Below are 22907 nucleotides of genomic sequence, written 5' to 3' on the forward strand. Positions count from 1 at the left end.
GGTGATTTTATCACCAAAACACTTGAAAATTGAAAATGGGAAGGAGTGGACTCGAACACTAGACTCCAAGGTGCAAGGAGGCTCCACTATGAGGTCAATTTTGGCCTCACAAACATAAATGCATAACAAATATAAGAGTGTGATTTCTATCTCCTAAACATATACTTTAATTTTATATCTATGAAAAAAATAAAATTTAATTGTTTTATTCTCAAATTTTATTAAATTGATTATTGAAAAAAAAAAAATCATTATGATAATCTTCTTAAAAAATATTATTTTATATTTTTTTTGTATAATAATTAAATAATATAAAAGCTTGCTCTCACCAGACATGATAATAAGATAAGAGTGAAATCGAGGATGTAAGTATAGTAACAAAATAATACACTTCAAACCTTGTCTCTATTTTTTTGTTAGGGTGTTGTTAGGCAAGCTGTCAAAATACAAGGCACCTAAAGGGGGTGTGCGTGGCGATGCAACAATCCGCCAGCGAAGATAACTTCCGCTATCTGTTGTGGGGAGTCGGAGCATTGGTTTTTAAGCAATACAGGGAGCTCTCACCGCAAGCAAAAGCAGAGGAGAGCAAAGGGCAATGTCCAGCGTGAGAATACCTCCCACAGCTTCGGCTGTTTCGTCCACCATCAAACACCTGGGTTACAATCCCAGATTTTTCACAAGCCATGGAGGAGCAAAAGGAGTAAAAAGAGTAGGAGGAGAGAGAAGGAAGTTCAGTATTACAATGTCTTCTCCTCTCGAAGTCTGCGTCAAGGCTTCCGTCATAACCCCCAACAAACTCGGTGACTGTAAGGCTTCTTTTCTATTTCCCTCTCTGGTTTCCTTTCATTTCCACTTCCTTCAACTTGGACGCTCTGGTGTTTCATTTTGTGGTTTGTGAATGTGATGATGGTCAACTAAAAATTGTTGTATTTTAGGGATGTTGAATTTGGTGTTTCTAAATTAGCAAAGCCTTTTAAGTTCAACTACTTGGTTACACTCATATAGTCCCAAGAATAATCTCATTTCATGCCTTAATATTTGCTCAATCTAGCTGTTCAAAAGCTTCATCTAATGTCTCATCATAGTGGCTACTGTTGTGCTTAGTATCAATTCCTGACCTCAGTAGAGGTGTTAATTTTTCCTTAACTTGTGGTTTTCCTCAACTAATTTGTGGAAATAATTTGAATACACTCCCTTAATTTCTGTCTCCTTCACCGAGCGAAACTATGGGATCCTCACTTCTGATGTGACTCAAATGATCCAAGTCCCTGCTTTTTTCTTCCTGTTTCCTAGCAACTATGATATCTTTATCCCCCTTCTTTGTACATAATCTATTTTTCAGACTACCCTTCTTTGTACCTAATTTACCATTCAGAATACTGGATTTTCATTGTTGGGATGGTGGATTGTGATTGTGACATGGGACTATGGTCCCTCAAGCACTCAAAAGTCTATTGTGTAATATTTATTATGGATTTAAAAAAAATATTCATTTGACCCTCACCCCAATTCAACAAATATAAATGTTATAATCTTTCAAGGGATTATTAGTAAGAGTTAATTATTCTCTCAATTTGCCCCATTGTAAGTTCTTCCATCGACCATTATTCAAATTATTGATAGACAATAGGTTTCCACCTCAGGTGTCACATAGCCAGTCAACTATTATTGTTAGCTTCCTAAAAATTAGGGAAATTGTTGGGAGTTCTGTTAAATCCATTAGTCATTTTGTTAAGCTATCTTATGTAAATGTTCTATAAATACGATGACGCTTAGCTTAGAAAAGGACTAAGCTAATCTTTTCTAAACTTTGGTCTCATGTTTTTAGAAACTTTCACAGTATAGCTCCTCTCTCTAGGGACTCTTTGGTGAATTTTTTTTTTTTTTTCTTTCGAGTTTTCTTATATTTTCTCTCTTGCCAAACACTTTTTCTATTCACATGTCCACCTCAGCTCGGTCTCCTCTTAAGCCACTAAGAACTTTACTTCTTCCTCAGCATCTGGTTCAATTCAGGCCAAATCATGCTCTCCCACTCAAACTTGATAGAAGCAATTACATTTTATGGCACACAAAGATGGAGAATGTGATATTTGCCAATGGCTTTGAAGAACATATTGAAAGATTGAAGGTTTGTCCTTCGATAGTGACAGATTTTGGTGAATCAAAATCCAGATTTTCTCTCATGACAATGATTTGATCACCTGATCCTGAGTTAGCTCCATTCGTCTCTTAATCTTTATATCATAGGACATATTGTTGGTTATCAAACCTCTCACACAACATGGTTTGTCTTAGAGAAGATCTTCTCTACCTTGGTAGAAACACGAGTGATGCAACTTCAACTACAATTTCAGATAACACAAAAAAGGGCTCTCGAATCTTGATGAAGAGTCTTGTTGATAGTCTTGCTGCAATAAGAGACCTAGAACAGAAAGAGATCAAATCTTGCAACTTCTTGGAGGTCTTGGAGCAAATTATAACTCCATAGTTGCTTCCCTTACAACTCATGAAGATGATATTTCTCTTCATTTGATACATAGCATGCTTCTTACTTATGAACAACGTCTACACCTTCAAAACACTATTGCGGAAAATATTAACATATCTACTAATGTAGCTATCTCACAAAAGTGAATCTACAACAACAGAAAGAACTACAACAATCACAATCGACCACAACGCTAACTCTGTGGGAAATTTGGGCATACTGACCTTACTTGCTATCATTGTTTTGACATCAATTTCAAGGTTCTCATGCTTTAACCAACGCCAACAATACTACTTCAACTAATAACACCAACATCAATTTGTTCAAACTAACTCCCACTCAACCTTCTTCACTTCCAATCAAAATGTCTCTACTTCTAGGAACTTTAATAATGTGTTTGATTTTTAGCATTTACACCTTGGTCACCCTACTCCTAATAGTTTGAAGTAGGTCCTTTAATTTGGTAATAACTCTTGCAATAGTCATAAAAATACATTTGTTGAGCTTGTCAATGTGCAAAAAGCCATTGATCACCTGTTCCTTTATCTGAATCTAGAGCTTCTTACCCTCTTGCCTTAGTTTATATTGATTTGTGGGGTCCTGCCCTTGCTGCTTCTACAGTTGGTGCCAAATATTTTTATTATTTGTTGATGATTTCTCTCAATTTTCTAAGCTTTATCTTTCATACATGAAAGATCAAGCTTTAGTTTCCTTAATTAAGTTCAAATCTGTAGTAAAAAATCAGTTCAATTCTACTCTAAATGTTTTCAATCTTATAATGGAGGTGAATTCAAAGCATTTGGTTCATTTCTTGCTAAACATGGTATTGAAAATTGATCTTCTTGTCCCAACTCCTAAACAAAATGGCAAGTTTGAACACAAGATGAAACACATAGTAGAAATTGGCTTGGCACTCTTAGCCACTGCTTTTTTACCATTCAAGTTTTGGATTTATGCTTTTCGAATTGCCATATTTCTTATTAATCACATGCCAACTAAAGTACTTTAATTTTAGTCACCCTTTCAAATCCTCTTTGGGAAAACAACAAATTATCATCATTTCAAAATTTTTGGATGTCTATGTAATCCCTATATTCACCCCTATAATAAACACAAACTTCTAGATTGACCAGTTCAATGAATCTTCATTTGTTGTAACACCTTTCACAAAGGTTACTTATGCCTAGTTCGCACCTTTGATAGAACCTATGTAACTCTAGTTATGTCATTTTTTTGTGAAGATCTGTTTCTTCTCTACCTATACCATCTCATTCTTCTTTTAATCTTGTTCATATTCCAGTTCTTCTACCAGTTCCTCATCCTGTTATCACTAAACAGTCAAAGGGTGCTAATTCTTTTGTGAATTTTGCCCATTCTCATGGTTCGGTTTTTCCTCTTTGGAATTGGAACACACCCTAAATCAACCTTCTTCATCAGCACCTTGTATACTAGTAATCATTCCAATTCCCCTTGTTGATTCTACAATTGCAACTGATGTTTCATGTTATCAAAACACTGGTTGACATCCAATGCTAACTTGTGCAAAGGTAGGCGTTAAGAAAAAGGTGTTCTTTGTTCAAAAGATTGTTACACCTCATACCTTTAAGCAAGATTAGAGGATCCAAACTAGTAACTTGTTATGGAGACAAATTACAATGCAATAATGAAGAACAATACATGGCAACTTGTTCCTTCTTTGAATGGCATAAATACGTTTATAAGCTTAAGTACGAGCTTGATGGGAGTTTTGATCAATACAAAGCTTGCCTGGTTGCAAAGGCATTCAACCAAACTCAAGGTATTGATTATTTTGAAACATTCAATCCTGTTGTCAAAGCTTTAACCATTCTAATAGTCCTTACACTTGTTCTTTCTTTTTGATTGTCAATTCAACAACTTGATATTCAAAATGCCTTCTTAAATGGTGATCTTGAAGAACAAGTGTTTATAAGCCGACCTTCTGGTTTTGTTGGCAAACAATTCCCTTTTCATGTTTATAAAGCTTAGCCTAACACTAAGTGAGTGGGGATTTCAGTATTCTTAAGTCAATAATTCGATGTTTACTCATTATACTGCCATTAATGTTTTGATTCTCTTAATCTACGTTGATGATATATTGGTTACAGGCAATAATTCCTCTTAGGTTTCCTCACTCATTGCTTCTCTCAATGTTTCTTTTGCCTTTTGAGATCTTAGCTAGATTAGCTACTTTCTTGGTGTGAAGATTACTCACTATGCCAATACATTGCATTTAAATTAGTAGAAGTATATACAGGTCCTCTTGGCACCAAGATGCTTGAATCTACATCTACTAACACACCTGAAGCTTTAGACAAGATATTTTCCTAGTATGATGGAAAGCCTCTCTTGGATACAACCTTATGTCACAACATAATTGGTGCACTCTAGTACGTGACCATTACTCGACTTACAATCATCTTTCTCTCTTGATCTGTAAGGCTATACTGATGCTAATTAGGCTTCCTTCTGTGATGATTGTAAGAGCACCAGTGGTTACTATGTGTTTCTTGACTTTAACTTAGTTTCTTGGTCATCTACTAAATAATGTATGGTCTCTTGGGAGTGGTATTGAATTAGAGTATCATGGATTAGGCTCCATTACAGTTGAGATTGTGTGCATTCAATTAGCTCGCAAGGAGCTTTGCATTCCTTAGTATGCTCCTCCCTTGGTCTTGTGTGATAATCAAAGTGCTTCCCATTTAGCAACTAATCTTGTGTTTCATGCTCAATTGAAACATATTGAGCTTGATCTTCACTTCATCTAAGATAAAGTTTTAATGAAAGATTTGGTTATTCACTATATTTCATCTACTAACCAAATTGTCAATATCTTCACTAAACATTTGGCCAAACTCCTAATTCTTAGGCTTTTGCATGAAGCTTTCCATTTTCCCAAGACCTATGAGCTTGCGGGGAAAGGGAGTGATAGACAACATGTTTCCACCTTAGGTGTCACATAGCCAATCTTAATAACAATCGTAATTGTTATTGTTAGCTTCCTAAAAATTAAGGAAATTGTTAGAAGTTTTGTTAAATCAATTAGTCATTTTGTTAAGCTATCTAATGTAACTATTCTATAAACATTATGAAGCTTAACTTAGGAGAGGATGGAGCAAATTCTTTTTAAACTTTGTTTTCAAGTTTCTTCAGAAAATTTCAATTGCCATACATATTGAAGTTGGGGGGGGGGGGGTGTTTATTTTTTGTATGAAATATGCATAAGCCTAAATTTGACTTAAATCTAAATAGGGTTGAATGTTATTAATTGTGTAAGTTATTTTTTTTTTTTATGAGTGTCTGAATGTTGTTAAGTGGAAAGTTGTTTGTTTTTATTAATGTCGAAATATTTTTAAGTGTTACATCTATTTATTGTTGCATATTAAAAATACCTATAAAATTAATTATTAAATTTCTTACTCTAATTTGAAAACTCATAAGTTAAAAAAAAAAAATAGTGATTTAACATATTTCCAAATATCCCAAAATATGAAAATTTATCCATAATAAGAATTTTATAATGATTAATTATGTAACTACATATGAAATTGGTAAATTGAATAATAATTAGGATTTCTAGTTATGTTTAGTTGCTAAGAAAATGTTATGAATTTTTTAACTGAATATTTGTTTTTATGTGGTTTATTTTGGATTTATGGATTTGTGATTGAAATATGTTTGAAATCAATTCATTAGTTTTTAGATTTTTAATTTGAGAAAGAGTATCAAATTCTAACTTTTTATTTTTCAAAATTAATTGAAATTGTTGATTCTGTTGGATATTTAAATGAGTATGAATTATGTTTTAGAATTCTAATTAAACAAATTTCATTGGAATTGGTGATAGTTAGTTTACTTAGGTTTTATTGTATTGTAAGAGGTTGAATTTTGAAAACTTGTAGTGAATTCATTTGTAATAAAAATTGTAAGATTTTTATGTTGTTATTTTTCATTTTTGAACAAGGAATCTACATAAATTTATGGAACTTAGTTTTGTGGAGAATCAAATGAATTGTGAGGTAGAAAGTATGATTGTCTATTGTAGAATTTTAATTTTGGTTTTGGAAAATTACGGAATTTAATTTCATTAAAAATTGGATGAATTTCGAGGCAAAAATATTGATTATATGTGGTAGAATTTTAGTTTTGGTTTTGGAATTTTGTGAATTTAATTTAAATTATTATTTTTTATTCAAATAAAGTGATTTTGGCATTGTTAGTTTCATTTTTGAGTAACAATTTATAAGAAAATTTATTCTTGAGGAACAAGAGAGAAAATAGACAAAAAACAAAAGTTATTTAGTCATATTTGGTTTTTCCTTGATAACAACTTTGCTAATTTATAACAAATTCATTTCTTATCGAAATTTCATAAAATTGAGGTTGAGGTTGTTTAATTTGTTTTTAAGACAAGACTCATGCAAAATTTTCAAAAATGAATTTGGTTTTATTTTATGTGAGAAATTGAGTTGAAGTATCATGAAAAAGTTCAGTGTTGAAAAGAGAAAAAGTGACTTTTTCCATTAAAATAAAAGTTAATTACTTTCTATTAAGACATAATTATCTCAAAAAAAGTGATCAGTTTAGAAACAAACAAGTCAAAAAATATCTTTAGTCTTAAAGCTTCCTTAACTCCCATCTTAACTCCTATCTTCTAAGCTTCCTTTTCTGTTGATATATATCTCTAACACATTTTGTGATAAGGTATCTAAGGCAAACCATGTAATCCGATTTTCTTTGTGGTAACTGTTGTTTGAACCTCTTTATTCCACCACTGATTTTCCATTAATTGATTATTGGTTATCTTTTTTCTAAAATAAAAAATGAAAAAAGAAAGCAAAAATCTATTTCGTGGACAAAGTGAAATTATAGGAGAAGAACAAGGGTTTGGAAAGGAAAAAGCTAATAAGTGATTTGTGTTTTTTCTTTTTTTTTCTAGGAATATGAAAAGAGAAGCATAAAGTTGTTACATTCAAAACAAAAATGTGGAGAAAATTTATTTTCATTGATAATGAATAATAAAAATTGCATAGGGATATATACAAAGTTGGGAGTATGTTCAAGGAAACTATTTATTCTATCTAGGCATAATCCTAGGGTCAATGATAACTTGTATATTTACAAGATCGCTACCATTTAGGATAAAATGCATACAAGAAAAGAAACAAAATAGTAGAGAATGAGATTTCCTAAGATTAGGGAGATTTTTTATGGTAGAAATTTCAATACTCCCTCTCAAGCGGATGCTAATATATTTTGCATGCCAAGCTTGTCCAAGAATTGATGAAATATTGTGCTTGATAGATCCTTAGTGAGAAAGTTGGTCAACTGCTTAGTTGAAGCAACATAAGGAGTACAAATTTGCCCATTGTCCATTTTTTCTTTGATGAAGTGTCGATTGATTGCTTGGTGTTTAGTTTTGTCATGATGCACTGGATTATGTTCTATGTTTACAATGGCTTTGTTGTCACAATAGATCCTTAGTGAGAAAGTTGGTCAACTGCTTAGTTGAAGCAACATAAGGAGTACAAATTTGCCCATTGTCCATTTTTTCTTTGATGAAGTGTCGATTGATTGCTTGGTGTTTAATTTTGTCATGATGCACTGGATTATGTTCTATGTTTACAGTGGCTTTGTTGTCACAATAGACCATCATAAGCATTTAGAGTCTTGACTTCAAGATATGTAAGCACTATCTTAATCCAAAGTAACTCACAAATCCTTTGGGACATTGCCCTAAATTCAATATCTGTACTAGACCTAGCCCCCACTAATTGTTGTTTATTTCTTCATGTGACAAGATTACCTCTAAGTCATAGTTGTGAAAGGCGCACCTAGGCTCGGGGCGGTGCGATGCCACTCTCCGTCGCCTCGCCTGAAGGCAGGCGATGGCCCTTCACGAAGGCGCCGTGTAGGCGCCAAGGCGCTCGCCTCCGGCAAGGTGTGACGCGGTCGCCTGACTCACCTCCGGCTAGGTACGCCCTCCTTCTCCTTCTCTTCTTTAGTCGCCATCGGGTTGCAGAGGGCTGGGGCTGAGAAGCCTTAATTTTTATTTTTATTTTTTAGGTCCAAAACGACGCCGTTTTGGCCCTATTTTCCCTGCCAACCCCCTTTTTTTGGTATTTTTGAACTTGACACCACTCCCAATCATGCCCTAACCTCAGCCGTGCAGTGGAGAAGTGAAGAAGAAGAAGAAGATGAAGAAAAATAGAGGAAAAATAGGAGAAAAATAAAGGAAAAATAGTCACGTACCTTCCGGGACCTCATCATGTTGATTAAATTGAAGTTTTGGATGATATTTGATGATTTATGTGTTTAGGACAAATAAATGATTGTTAAATTTGATTATATTATATAAAAATATATATGTAAATTAGGGTGCGCCTCACTTCACTAAAGCTCGCACCTTAGGTGCACCTTGTGCCTCAGGCTCCAGGACTACTTTGCGCCTTGAGCCTTTTAAAACTATGCTCTAAGTAGAGTGCAATACCCTGTAGTAGATCTCTTATTAGTTAGGGATCCTACCTAGCCCACATTGGTTTAGGCCTCTAACCAGAGATTTCTATTATTCTGGTACAAAATTCCCTTCCTCGGAGAAGACTTGAGATGCTTGAGAATTCTATACATAGCTTCCAAATGAGCTTTTAGTGGAGAATGCATGAGTTGACTCACAACACTAATCACATATGCAATACCATGTCAAGTGTGCGAGAGATGAATGAGCTTCCTCACCATCATTTGATAACTTCCTCTATCAATAGGGGGTTACCCATTTATGTCCCCAAGCTTGTGGTTGGCCTCAATTCACGTTTCTACTAGCTTGCACTCTAATAATTCTGTTTCTTTGAGTAAATCCAGCTCATATTTTTGTTGGGATATAATAATACACTAGTTTAATCTTGCTACCTCAATTCCCAGGAATTATCTAAGACTTCTTGGAGCTTTAATTTCAATTCAGCTGCCAATACTACTTCAATTTTTCCAATCTCACTTAAATCATCTCCAGTAACCACAATATCATTTACATACACAATTAAGTCTACCTTTTCATGAGTAGAATGTTTGATAAATAATGTGCGGTCACCTTGGCTTTGTTTATAGCCTTTCCTTACCATGAATTTTGTAAGCACTCTAGATCAGACCCTTGGGGATTGTTTAAGCCCACATGGAGATTTCTTCACCTGCACACTTTGTTATCCCAATTTCTATGAGAAAAACTAGGTGGAACATCCATATGTACCTCCTCTTACAAGACTCTATGGGGAATGTGTTCTTCACGTCAAATTGTTGCAATGGCTAATTTAGATTTGCTGCTAGCGACAACAAAATCTGGATGGTATTCATATTAGCTACAAGATTAAAAGTGTCTTGATAATCAACACCTTAAGTTTGTTTGTACCATTTTGCCACGAGCCTTGCCTTGTACCTTTTAAGCTATCGACTTTATACTTAATGGTATAAATCCATTGTACCCCCTGGTCTTGCATCCTTTTGGTAAATCCACTATCTCCCAAGTCTTGTTTTTCTCTAATGCTCTCATATCTTCTTTCCATGGTTCCAAGCATAGCATCCTTGTTCCATTTCCTAATTTTGTTTCCAGTTCCTTGTTGAGTAGATTTTTTTTTTTTTTTTTTTTTTTGATTGGAACGACACAAATATTTTTTTTTTTTTTTTTTTTTTTTTTTTTGATAAGCAAACACAATTCATTAAAAGGGGAAAAAACCCCACCGTATACAGGGCGTATACCAGGCCACCAGGCCCAAAACAAGCAAAAAACCAAAAAACAACAAACCACCCCTCAACTGGAGGCCAACCACTCCAGGAAATCTAAAAGGGAGAGCGGTTCCTCTTCCATGTACAATTTAGCCCATCCCCACAAATTACATACAAAAGAATGTTTAAACCTCTGTATAGCTAAATCCCCCCCCCTAAAGGCTAATCTATTCCTTTCCTTCCACACCATCCAAAAGATGAATAACGGAATAGCCTTCCAGAATTTTTTCCTTTTTTTCCCCACATGAATCCCCTCCCAACTAAAAAGAACCTCCTTTACAGTATTAGGGAACACCCACTTGACCCCAACCAAACCCAACACAAAGTCCCAAAGGACTCTAACCACTATACAATGTATAAGTAAATGCTCCACACTTTCCGCTTCGCAAGCACACAAAAAGCACCTATTCGGAAGCTGCCACCCTCTCTTTTGAAGCCTATCAAGAGTCAATATCTTTCCCCACGTCGCTTCCCACGCAAAGAACATGATCTTAGTTGGGACCCTTCCCATCCAAATCTTGTTTTTTGGAAAATTGACATCCAAAGACCTGTCCAACCAGCTGTACGCATCCTTCACACTAAACTGACCATTTCCCCCTCCCTTCCAATAAACCATGTCTTCCTCCCAAGTAATCCTAATGCCTCTTAACGCTTGAAGCATCTCACCCACCAACTCCACCTCCCAATCATTAAAATCCCTTATAAAGCATAAATTCCACCCTCCTTCCCCAGCATTCTGGTCCCACATATCGCCCACCTTCACTATTCTGTTTGCTGCCAAGTTGTAGAGATGCGGGAATCTTTGTGCCAGCGTAGCATCCCCACACCACACATCAGTCCAGAAGCTGATTTTATTCCCCTTTCCCACTTTGAACCCCATTTTATCCCAGCACCAGCCCGCTTCCTTTAAGATCTCCTTCCACACTCCCACACCACACGCACCCACAGCCTTCTTGGTCCTCCAGCCACACCCCTCCTGACCATACTTAGCCACCAGCAATTGCTTCCAAAGAGCCTCCTTACCCGAAGCGAATCTCCAAATCCACTTGCCAAGAAGCGCTTTGTTCATGATTGTCACCTTCCTAATTCCCAACCCTCCATTCTTCTTGTCCCCACACACTATTTCCCATTTAACCAGATGAGTTTTCCTCTCCGTGGTTCCCCCCCCCCATAAGAAATTTCTTTGCAGTCTTTCTAGCCTTTTTGCCACAGAAGAGGGCATGCGGAAAAGCGACATCTGATACACGGGCATGCTACACATTACGCTTTTTATTAGGGTTATTCTCCCACCTTTTGATATGTGCTGGCTCTTCCAAAGAGCAAGTCTCCTTCTCATTTTTCTCTTCAACCCCATCCCACCCCATAACCAGCCTTGTTGGGCACCCCAAGAGGCAGCCCCAAATACACGGACGGAAGCTGCCCCACCTTGCACCCTAACTCCACAGCCAGCTCTTCTACCCTCTGCACCTCCCCTACGGGTATAATCACACTTTTAGCCAAATTAATTCTTAATCCGGACGCGGCTTCAAACCAAAACAAAATCCAATTTAGATTCGTTAAATATTCCTTTTTTGCCTCACAAAAAACAATGGTATCATCAGCGAAGAGCAGATGAGCAATGTGGACAGCCCGCCCTCTATTACGCTGAATTTTGCACCCTGAGATGAATCCCCCCTCCATTGCCCTTCTAATAAGGATGCTTAAAACCTCCATCCCCATAACAAAAAGGTAAGGGGACAGTGGGTCCCCTTGCCTCAACCCTTTGGCACTCGAAAAGAACCCGGCTGGCGATCCATTCACCATAACTGAAAATTTGGCTGTGGATATACACCACCACATCCACCTCAGCCACTTGGCACCAAAACCCATTTTTTCCATAACTTTCAGGAGGAAGTGCCAGTCAATGCTATCATAGGCCTTCTCTATGTCTAGCTTACAGATAACCCCCTTGTCCCTCTTCTTTTTCCAATTGTCGATCACTTCATTTGCTATTAGAGACGCATCCATAATCTGCCTTCCCTTAACAAACGCGTTCTGATCTTGAGATACGACCTTATCTATGACTTTCTTAAGCCTGTTGGCCAGCACCTTTGCCAACAGCTTATAGAGACCCCCCACAAGACTGATGGGCCTGAATTCTCCTAAGTCCTCTGCTCCTCCTTCTTAGGGATCAGCACCAGAAAGGTGTTGTTAATACTCTTGAGGAACATATTCTGATCATGGAACTCCTTGAACATCTCCATGATTTCCTCCTTGACAAAATCCCAACAGCATTGCCAAAAGGAGATAGAAAACCCATCAGGACCTGGGGCTTTATCCCCATTCAAATCCATCAGGGCTGAGTGGACTTCACCTTCAGAAAAGGGGGCCTCCATCATTTCTGCCTCTTGCACACCAATTTGACTGAAAGGGAGGTTACCAATGTCCGCCTTCCACCCCGGACTTTCAGCAAATTGCTGCTTAAAGGCATTAACAATCCCTTCTCTGATTTCCGACTCCTCTGTCAATCTAATCCCATTAATTTTAATTCTGTCCATATGATTAACCCTCCTATGGGCAGACGCCATTCGGTGAAAAAATCTTGTATTCCTATCACCTGCCTTCAACCAGAGCTCCCTAGACACCTGCCTCCAATGAATTTCTTCCAAATCAACCCACTTGGCATAATCCTCCTTAGCTTTCTTCTTACAAGCTAATTCTTCCATTGACAAGCTTCTTTCATCCTCCACTCTGTCCCAATACTCCACTTGCTGAATCGCGGCCTTCTTATTACTTTCCAAATTACCAAATTCCTCCCTGTTCCAGACTTTGAGTTTCTGCTTCAATTCCTTCAGCTTTGTCGACAGTCTAAAACTGGCACTGCCATTGACCTCTATTCCCCGCCACCAGCTCCTGATTAAATCCTTAAATCCCTCCACTTTGAGCCACATATTTTCGAATCTGAAGGGGGCAGGCCCTCTCCTCCAACTGCCCCCCTCAAGTAACACTGGAAAGTGGTCCGAGGTTGGCCTGGGGAGCCTCCTCTGGCTCACCCTACTAAACTGATCAAGCCAGCATGGAGAGACCAGAAACCTATCTAGCCGAGCCCTTGACATACTATTCAGACCCCCAGTCCATGTGAAATCACCCCCTTGCATCTGAAGATCCACTAGGCCCAGATCATCAACAACTTCTGCAAACCTCCTCATAGCTGAAGTTGTTCTCCCTTGCCTGCTCCTCTCTCCTTGAGCCAGGGTAATATTGAAATCACCACCAAGGCACCAAGGCCCCTCCCAGATTCCTCTTATTGCCCCTACTTCTTCCCACAGCCACTCCCTCTCAAGCCTAGTAAAAGGGCCATAAACCCCCGTAAAAGCCCAAATCACCCCATTCTCCATTGTCCGGAATCTACAGGATAAGGAGAACTGACCCTCCTCCCACTCCAACAGTTCCAGGGCTCTTTTGTCCCAACAAACCAAGATACCCCCAGCCGAACCACATGCATTCAGAACCTTCCAGTCTAAGAATCTACCCGTCCCTAGGCTTCTCACCACCCTATCAGTCATATTTTGGATTTTTGTCTCCTGGATACAGAAGAGATCCACCTTCTGCTTCCTCATCACTGATTTGATAACCTTCCTTTTCATACTTTCGTTCACCCCCCTCACATTCCAACTTAACAATTTGAGATTCATTAATCAACCACCATCTGTACCCCTTTACCCTGACTAGGGCCCTTCTTCTTGCCTTCCCCCTCATAATTCACTGAGCATTCCAACCTCTTCAACTCTCTTTCAAACCTTGACTTTTCCAATAATCCCTTACTATAAATCTTTTCCCTTCTTTTCCTTATTTTAGACAGGAAATTTAAGATCTCCTTTTCCAGTCCATCAGTCGAAAATCCAAGGAATTGACTGAATCGCGCTAGGCTACTCTCTTGCCATTCTAAGTCCTCATCCCCCCTATCTTCTTGCGTCCCGTACTGAGAAGACCCCCCCTCCTGTTCCCTTGCCGAAGCCAATGGGCCTTTGAATTCAACCAGATCCCAACAACCTTTTCCAATCACCCTGGTACCATCTTCACCTTGCATTTGAGATACACTGCCTTTTGGCAGGTCTCCCTAACATTCCCAGCATGGTCAAAGGACCCCCCCTCAGGAGTCCGACCAAAAGAAAGCAAAGAAGAAGAAGGAGAATAGTCGGAGTCCCCCACCCCCCCTAGAGAAGATAAGGCCTCATACCTCAGAGCTTCGTGTTGGAGGGCTCTATCTGCCAGTGTCTCGAGGGAGTTGGCCTTCTGGTCGATCTCCGTTTCCATCTCCCTTGCTCTTAGAAAGTCTAACTCGAAGCTGGCTTCACTGAATTGCCCAGATTGCGCCAAGACCTCCACTGGGTCTAAGTTTGGGCTTCTCCCCTTCAGGCCTGATTTCTTCTTTCCTGGAGGCCCACCTCGCTGAACCCCTTTCTTCTGAGGCCCACTCGGGGACGGCCCACTCGAGAACAGCCCACTGAAATCTCTTTGTTCCAAAGACAACCCAAAGCGCGGCCCAAGGTATTCCTCTACTACTTTTTCCTTCCCTTTTGGGCCTAGCACTTTGCCCGTTGGTCCAAGCCCACCTCTACAGCCTGCTTTTAATCCAGATATTGTGAGTGGGCTGGGCCTCCCATCCCTCCTAAAGCCCTCTATGGGTTCATTAACCCCCATCGGAGTCGACCCACCGTCCGCCCCGTTTCCTGACACCCGAGTCACCGACCCGAACTGGATCCTGCCCATCGACGAGACCCTGCCCGTCCCATCCAACTGCCCTGCCGCCCCTTCGTCAGACTGAGGCAGAACCTCGATATCATCGCTACCCCTCTCCTCCACGCTCCGGCCAGCGCGTGAGTTCCCGTCATCCCCTTCCTCGCATCCGATAGCTTTCCGACATACCTTCGGCTTGTTTCTGATCAGTGGCGTAACTTCCCACCACATCGGAAGTTGGAATGTGGTTTCTTCCACCCCGATCTCTAGCAGGCTTGGCAACTCACCTCTCTTCGCCTTCACCAGAATCCTCGCCCATCGGAGCTCTTCCATTTTCTCCGTCGAGTCGTCCATGGCTATAAAGCCCCCGCACTCATCTCCCACTCTTCGCAGGATGTTAGGTGCCCATAGCGACAGCGGCAAGCCTATTATCCTCACCCATGCTTCCTCTTCTAAGACTTCTTCTTCCACGCACCCATAGCACTGACTCCACTTCTTCAGCCCAACGTAAATCCCCCCCACCAGTCTGGCTCCACTGGCGAAGGTATTCCTAGCTTCTGCCGCCTTCTCAAACTCCAAAAGGGCCTGACCCTCGTTCAGCCAAGCCATCCCTAATTTCCCTTTTAGCCCCCAGGCCCTCGCCATTAGCCACCCCATCCTCTCCAAGTCCCCTCCTCCTGCTACTTTATGATCCCATGTTCCAATCAAGCAATATTCCAGACGCTCCACATTTCTGCAAATGTCCACCCCCTTGAAGTCCACCCTAATCCCTCTGCTGTTCCTTCCTCCCCATCTCACCTCCTTATCAGAGGACGTTCTTTCAAATATTGGCTCGTCCCTTTTAGCCTTCCCTTTATCTACTCTTGAATACAGATTCCGTACTACTTTTGCCATAACTGTCCACCCCTCCCTTCCCCCTCTTCCTCTCGGGATGCATATGCTAAACCTTTTCTCCTCCTCGTTTACGACTCCTAGCCTAATAAAGCTACCAGCCTTGTTCACTTCCCGCACCATAGAATACCTTCTCCCCTTTTCCTTCCATCCCTTCTCCCATCTGTCGATTTTCCCATCCTTTATACACTGGTCCAACCCTTCCAGGAGCGAACCGACACTTGCCGGCCCCAACCTAACCCAAGAGGAGACCCCTTTCTTGCTTTCCACGATGAAAAATAGGGTTTTACCCCTTCTCCTTTCCACCTCCACTTCAAAGATTTTCGATTCTACCCCAAACCTCTGCTTTCTCCTGTTAGATTTCGTCTCGTCGTCGTCGCCCTCCCCCTCGCATTCACTCTCACTCTCTCTCTCTCTCTCTCTCTCTCTCATACCTATTTTTTTTTAGAAGTGAAACGACACAAATATTTATTGATAGATAAAAATAAGTACAAAAGAAGGATGAGGAATCCTCCTGCCAAAGAAAGCTAAACTAAAGAAAAATACACTGAAACACAAGCAAACACTCTAAAAATTCCTCTCCCTAAGGAGTACACACTGCTATCCAATCAAGTTGTATCACATTAAGGGGGGTCCCCTTAAAAACCTTGGAACAATAAGCCCAAAGAGAAGCAAGGAAAACAATAGAGTCCCAAAGAAACTCTGAATTCCTTGCTTTATCCTCAAAAATCCTCGCATTTCTTTCCCACCACACAATCCGAATAAGAGCGGTGCTTGCCGCTTGCCACAAGGCTATCCCCCTCTTAGACGAACCAAATCCATTAAATTTGATGTGCATCATGTCAAGAATGCTCCTCGGGGGACCCAATCCATCTTAGCTAACTGAAATAGCCTGTGCCACAACCCAATCGTCAAGGAGCAATGAAGAAAAATATGATCAGCTGATTCCCCATGCTTCATGCACAGAATACAAATATCCGGACTAAGGGCTTTGTAGGGTCTTCTCACTTGTAGCATGTCATTAGTATTCACCTTCTTGTGTGCCACTAACCAGATGAAGGACTGCACTTTGAAAGGAACTTGAGAATTCCAAACGAACTTAGAAGGAAAAACCTGAGGAGATCCAGAAAATTGGGATAAAGCTAGAAAGAAAGATTTAACTGAAAAAAGCCCTGAAGAAGATAAGGGCCAAAATCTGGCATCTGGAACCAAAGGAGATAAATGCAATCCATCGAGAGATCGCATGAGGCCTTCTAAGTCCTCTATCTCAGAATCTGACAGGTTACGACGGAAATTTAAATTCCAAGAGAAAGGACGAGTAGGACCGAGAACTGAAGAAATAGGTATGTTTTTATCCAAGACTACTCTAAATAGACTTGGATATTGAGAACCCGAAGGTTGGTCCCCCCACCACAAATCTTCCCAAAACCGAATTCTTTCCCCATTTCCTACCACAAACCGAGTAAACGAGGAAAACTCCTGAAAGACTTGAGTAATAGCCTTCCAAGGACAGCGATGTGACCATCTGACTAATGTGTTAGCATCCCAACCATTGGAGTGTGAACCATAAATGCTAAGTATGACCTGATGCCATAGAGCTGAACCCTCTCTAGGGTACCTCCACAGCCATTTCCCTAAAAGAGCGAGATTCCTCATAGAAATATTCCCAAAACCCAAACCCCCTATTTCCTTCGGTTTACACACGACATCCCACCTGACTAAATGATCCTTTTTGCCTTCCCCAATCCCTGACCATAAAAAATCCCTCTGCAACCTCTCGATTTTTGCAGCGACTGAAGCGGGTAACTTAAATAAAGATAGAAAGTAACATGGCATATGGGTAAGGCAAGATTGGATGAGAGTTATCCTCCCTCCGAATGATAGGTATGCCTTTTGCCATCCATCTAATCTTCTTGAAATTCTCTCAATCACAGGATCCCAAAATCCCCCTGCCCTGGGGTTCCCTCCCAAAGGAAGACCCAGATAGAGTATAGGCCAGCCTGAAGCCTTGCATTCAAGTGTCTCAGCCAATCTTGAAATATGAGCTTGATCCAAATTGATACCATAAATAATACTCTTGTCTAGATTGACCTTAAGCCCAGAAATATGCCCAAATGCTAACAAACGACTCTTAAGAGTCTGCAAGTCTTCCTCCCTAGTGTTAGAAAAAAAGATGGTGTCATCGGCAAATTGCAAATGAGAAACCCTAGTTCTGTTTCTACCCACCCTGAAACCCTCCAACATATTTCTCTCCTCTGCTCTCAAAAGCATCCTACTCAATGCATCTGCTACTAAAGTAAACAAAAAGGGGGATAAAGGGTCGCTTTGTCTTAATCCTCTCGATGCCTTAACCCAACCTTTAGCGCTACCATTCACCAATACTGCATAAGATACCGATGACAAACATCCACTCATCCATTTTCTCCATTTAGGACTGAACCCCTTCTTCTCCAACACTTGATCTAAAAAATCCCACCTTACGTGATCGTAAGCCTTTTCAAAGTCAATTTTAAAGACGACACCTTCCTCCCCTGATCGTCTTCTCTCATCTACTATCTCATTTGCTATGAGAACCGCATCCATTATTTGTCTCCCTTGAACAAAAGCGCCTTGAGTAGAATGGATGGTTTCATGTAAAACCCCTCTAAGACGCCCTGAGAGCACTTTGGCTATTATCTTATAGAGACTAGTGATCAAACTAATGGGTCTAAAATCTGAGATTTTCTTTGTCGTACTCTTTTTGGGCAAAAGAACAATGAAAGAGGCATTAGTGCTTTGATTGATAACTCCGCTCCTATGAAATTCTACAAACACTCTCACTAAATCCTCCTTAATCACATCCCAACAGTCTTGGAATACTGAAATAGTAAAGCCATCAGGCCCCGGAGCCTTGTCCCTATCCATCTGAAAAATGGCTTTAGAAATCTCTTCTTCAGTGAAAGGGGCATCCAAACTTATCGCGCTCTCTTCCGAAATAGGGGACCAATCTAATCCTTCAATACTCCAAGACTCTCCTATAGGACTCGCGTAGAGATTTTCAAAGTAAAGTAAGATCTCCTCTGTGATTGTCTCGGCATTATTCAACACTAAGCCCCTTTCATTTTCCAAAGTCTTGATATATTTCCTTGTTGAGTAGATTGGGTTCCAAGTTATGGTTGGCCAATGGAATTTCCAACACATTTCCCTTGTATGTAGAGGCTTGTTACAGTAGTCACACCAAAGCTTGTCCTTGTCTCCATGTTTCCTCTAGACATAATTCAGGTCAATGACAACCTATATATTTACAAGATCATTGCCGTTTAGGAATAGAATGCATACAAGGAAAGGTACAAAATTATAGAGAATGAGATTTCCAAAGATTAGTGAGATTTCCTATGACAGAATTTCAACAAAAAAGTTATGAGTATTCCCTGCATGTAATTTAAGTAACTGAGTGTGAGAGTCCTATGAATCAAGAGAATGGTTCAATTTTATTTTTTTATTTTTTTATTTTTTTTATCGTCATGAATTTTTTCTTTATAAATAAATCCAACTATATATATATATATATATATATATATATATTTTTGATAGGAAACGACAAAGGAACAAAGGAAATCCAACTATATTTTTGAAACCCCTTTTGTATTAAGTTCTACCAAAAAACTTTCAAAAGCTCAAGGCCCTTGTAATGCCTTAGGGATCTAGCTCATCTTTTTGAAAAAGCCACTTTCCCATGAGTTGGCTTAAGAATCTAACTGAAATTCACCCTAACTAGACTAAAAGATTTTCCATCTCTCTAAAAATGAGTATATCTCCATTTTGATACAAACCACCTAATAATAGAGGGTGAATCATCCTCCCAAATGACATTAGTGAGGTTTATAAAGAAGGCTTCCTTCAGATCTTTGAGGTGCAACATTATGGAATTTCCTTGCACACCTGCCTAAATGCATAAGAGCCACCTTCACTCTAGCCTATTTGAGTCACTTGTTGAATAGGTACCTGTCAAAGTTCCCATAGATTTTACTAGGATTAGTTTTACTATTCTTCTGAAACAAGTAATTATCTCATTCTGCATATAATATATACTGTGCCTATGAGAGAGAGATGTATAAGAAAAAAGGAAGTTTGGAATGTTTTTATTTAAAAATAAAACAGCAAGAAAAGTTTCAAATTTCAAGTAGTGCAGTCTGTTTAGATGGTTGGTTGAGCAAAGTTTTTGGTCTATTAAGAGCATTGGGCTGTTCTTCAACTTGGATTCCTTGATTGGCTTAGTAGACAACAGATTGGTTGGCTAGGTGATGTGCCTAATTGTTAGAGGCTTTTGTAGGGGATTTTATGCCTCTCTATGTAACTCTTTTTGGGGTCCTTTGTTCAATCATCTTGGCTTTTGTCGCTTACCCATTTTTTTTGTTTTTAATATTCATTGTCTTTTGTTGCTTACTATTTTCACTTCATCCATAATCTGCTCTATTCTTTTTCCTTGAAGGTTCACTCATCATTCTTTCTTCTTTGGAATTAAAAGTACAAAAATGAGTAGTTTAGAACAATATAGAAAGACCAAGGGAACTTATTAGAAAGAAAAGAGATATAATAAAAGAATCTCATTCAAATGAAAAGGCAATTCATTGGAGATGATTGACTCTTATTAGGGCTTAAAATCAATTTAGATAAGAGCACTCTCTTTGGTAATAACACTAGCTAGGATTTGATCTCTAAGTTTGCTTCTATGCTTGAATGTGAAGTCTCAGATTGGCTTGTACCTTACCTTGGTAATTTAACATGGCATCAAGGTTAGAGGTCCCAAGTTTGAGTCTCTTGTGGATCACACACATGAAGGAGGGTTTTAGCATGATATACATTTTAGGAAAGTAGGTTGTCTATACTAATTTTTGAATGTCATTTATATATATATATATAAGAATAAATACATAAGTTCTAAAAGGATATAATTAAAAATGATGAGTTTGGATGCGTGCTGAGTTTACCATCGAATTTGGAGGTTTCAACACTAGTTTAGATTTCACTTTGTTGTCTTTAAATTGGTAACTTTTTTTTGGCTTTTTTAAGAAGATTAAAAATGATGGGTATGGAAGTCCTGTTGTGAATATGGAAATGAAAATGAAGTTGCTGCATTTGTCCAGGTGGACGATGAGTAGCACTGTAAAGGAGAATATTTGCATAAGATGTTTTGGTGATATGAAGAGGTAAAAAACTCAGTCTCGTATAAGAAGTGAAAATAGAGCAAAAAATGTGTCAATATTGCAGCATATGGATGATGAACTCAACTCTTAGGGTTTGCCACAGGAAATCAGACTAGTTCAAGAAGATTAACGTTCTGGAGAGCTTGATTCTCTTGTTGAAATAACCACTAAGAGTCTTGACCACCTTATCGAAGTCACATCCCCTTTAAATGCACTTTCAACCACTATGAAGAGCTCCCAAAATTTTTCCCTCTGACCAATGCCTAGAACACCTAAAGTTCTGCAGCTGAAATGCCTGGCAGTGCTCACTACATAGATTCTTGAAGTACAGTTGGAGAACTTTACAATCCCCAAACTCTAGAAAACTTGATAGTATCAGTCATAAACCTCCATGGCAGTACAAGAAAAGCAGGGCCTGTTGCAAGGTCTGGACCTTTCTCATGAAAATCTACATGTTTCAAACAATCATTAAATCCTGACTGGCTCAGTAACCTTCTAATTACCCTCACCAAGTCTGAGGCAAAGAAGAAAAGGGAAATCCCTCCAAAGAAGGCCTACAGGAAAAAAAGGAAAAAAAAAAAAAAAAAAGGAAGGAAGAAAGAACAGAAAAGAAAAAATCAGCCTCCAAATCTCTACTTGATGTGCTGCACTCTGCCCCTTCACTTTTGTTAGCATGAATTTATGTGAAAAAGTGGTTCAGGTTAGAGCCTATATATAAAAAATTAACTGTTGATTGTTCTGGAATGTCTTTTTAGGTCCCTTCTCACAAAGGATTCTGCTGACTCTTGAGGAAAAACATCTCCCTTATGAAATGAAGTTGGTAGATTTGACTAACAAGCCAGAATGGTAATTATGGTGTTCCTTTTTTTTTTTTGTTTGTTTTTTTCTTTTTTCGTTTTTTATATGCAATTATCACCTTATTAACTATATGAAGGTTTTCTTGTTGTTGTTTTTTTTAATCTAGGTTCTTAAAAATCAGTCCAGGCGGTACAGTTCCTGTTATGAAACTTGATGAAAAATGGATAGCTGACTCAGATGTGATTGCTCAGTCCTTGGAAGAAAAGTACCCAGATCCCCCTTTGGGAACCCTACCTGAGAAGGCTTCAGTGTATGTCTTTTCAGTTACTTGTCGCTATGAAATCTTTTCAGACATGAGAGTTTTCAACTTATAGATGGACATAAAAAAGGTTGGGTGCCTACAGGCCTGTCCTATTATAAGAAATAAAAGATTTAGCATTTCAAATTATCTTGGAGCATCTAACTCATTTCAAATTTGGTCAGAACTGTGGGTAGCTTGGTTAGATATGGTGTTCAAAGATGACTCGATAATGCAACTTTCTTTTCGTTTTTTCCCCTTATACATGTTTTCTTCTCCTTTTCCATACCACCACCTCTTTTTTCTCAGTTATTAATTGTTTTTATATTATGATGATGATCCATAAGTCAACACAACTTCATTCTAATGGAACTTCTATACTGACTTCCTTCTGGTTCAATATTGTGTTTGAAGCACCTAGGCCTATATGATAGATTCTGATGTCACAACATTAGTTTCCGCTTTTAGTTCGACTCTCAGTTGTCCTTTGTTACTCATGTTCTCTGGTTTATCATCCAACCCAATTCCATCCAAACCTTATGCACACCCTTGTCCCACCTCCTACCTTCATACTCGATCTATAAAAATGAAAACCTGGGGAAACCTATGCCTATGTATCACATCTTTTTTACTCTTCTTTTATAAGATGTCGGTGCCTATCTACAGCCTCAACATTATATTGAAGCATCCTCATTCATTTTTGTCCATTTGTTTAATACTGAACCTGTGTTCTATC

At 38.9% G+C, this 22907-nt stretch overlaps 1 protein-coding gene across 1 annotated transcript in view; it reads left to right on the forward strand.

Annotated features, from left to right (window-relative positions):
- The first annotated feature begins 485 nt into the window (after positions 1 to 485).
- Positions 486 to 22907, forward strand: part of LOC117929912 (glutathione S-transferase DHAR3, chloroplastic) — a 50684-nt gene continuing 28262 nt past the window's right edge. Inside the window, exons 1-3 of the mRNA XM_034850357.1 lie at positions 486 to 806; positions 21831 to 21921; positions 22040 to 22183. Coding sequence (XP_034706248.1) covers positions 596 to 806; positions 21831 to 21921; positions 22040 to 22183 — 446 coding nt within the window. The 5' untranslated portion in view covers positions 486 to 595. The remainder of the gene's footprint in view (positions 807 to 21830; positions 21922 to 22039; positions 22184 to 22907) is intronic.

This window comes from Vitis riparia, chromosome 14 (genome assembly GCF_004353265.1).
Source record: "Vitis riparia cultivar Riparia Gloire de Montpellier isolate 1030 chromosome 14, EGFV_Vit.rip_1.0, whole genome shotgun sequence".
Classification (NCBI taxonomy): Eukaryota; Viridiplantae; Streptophyta; class Magnoliopsida; order Vitales; family Vitaceae; genus Vitis; species Vitis riparia.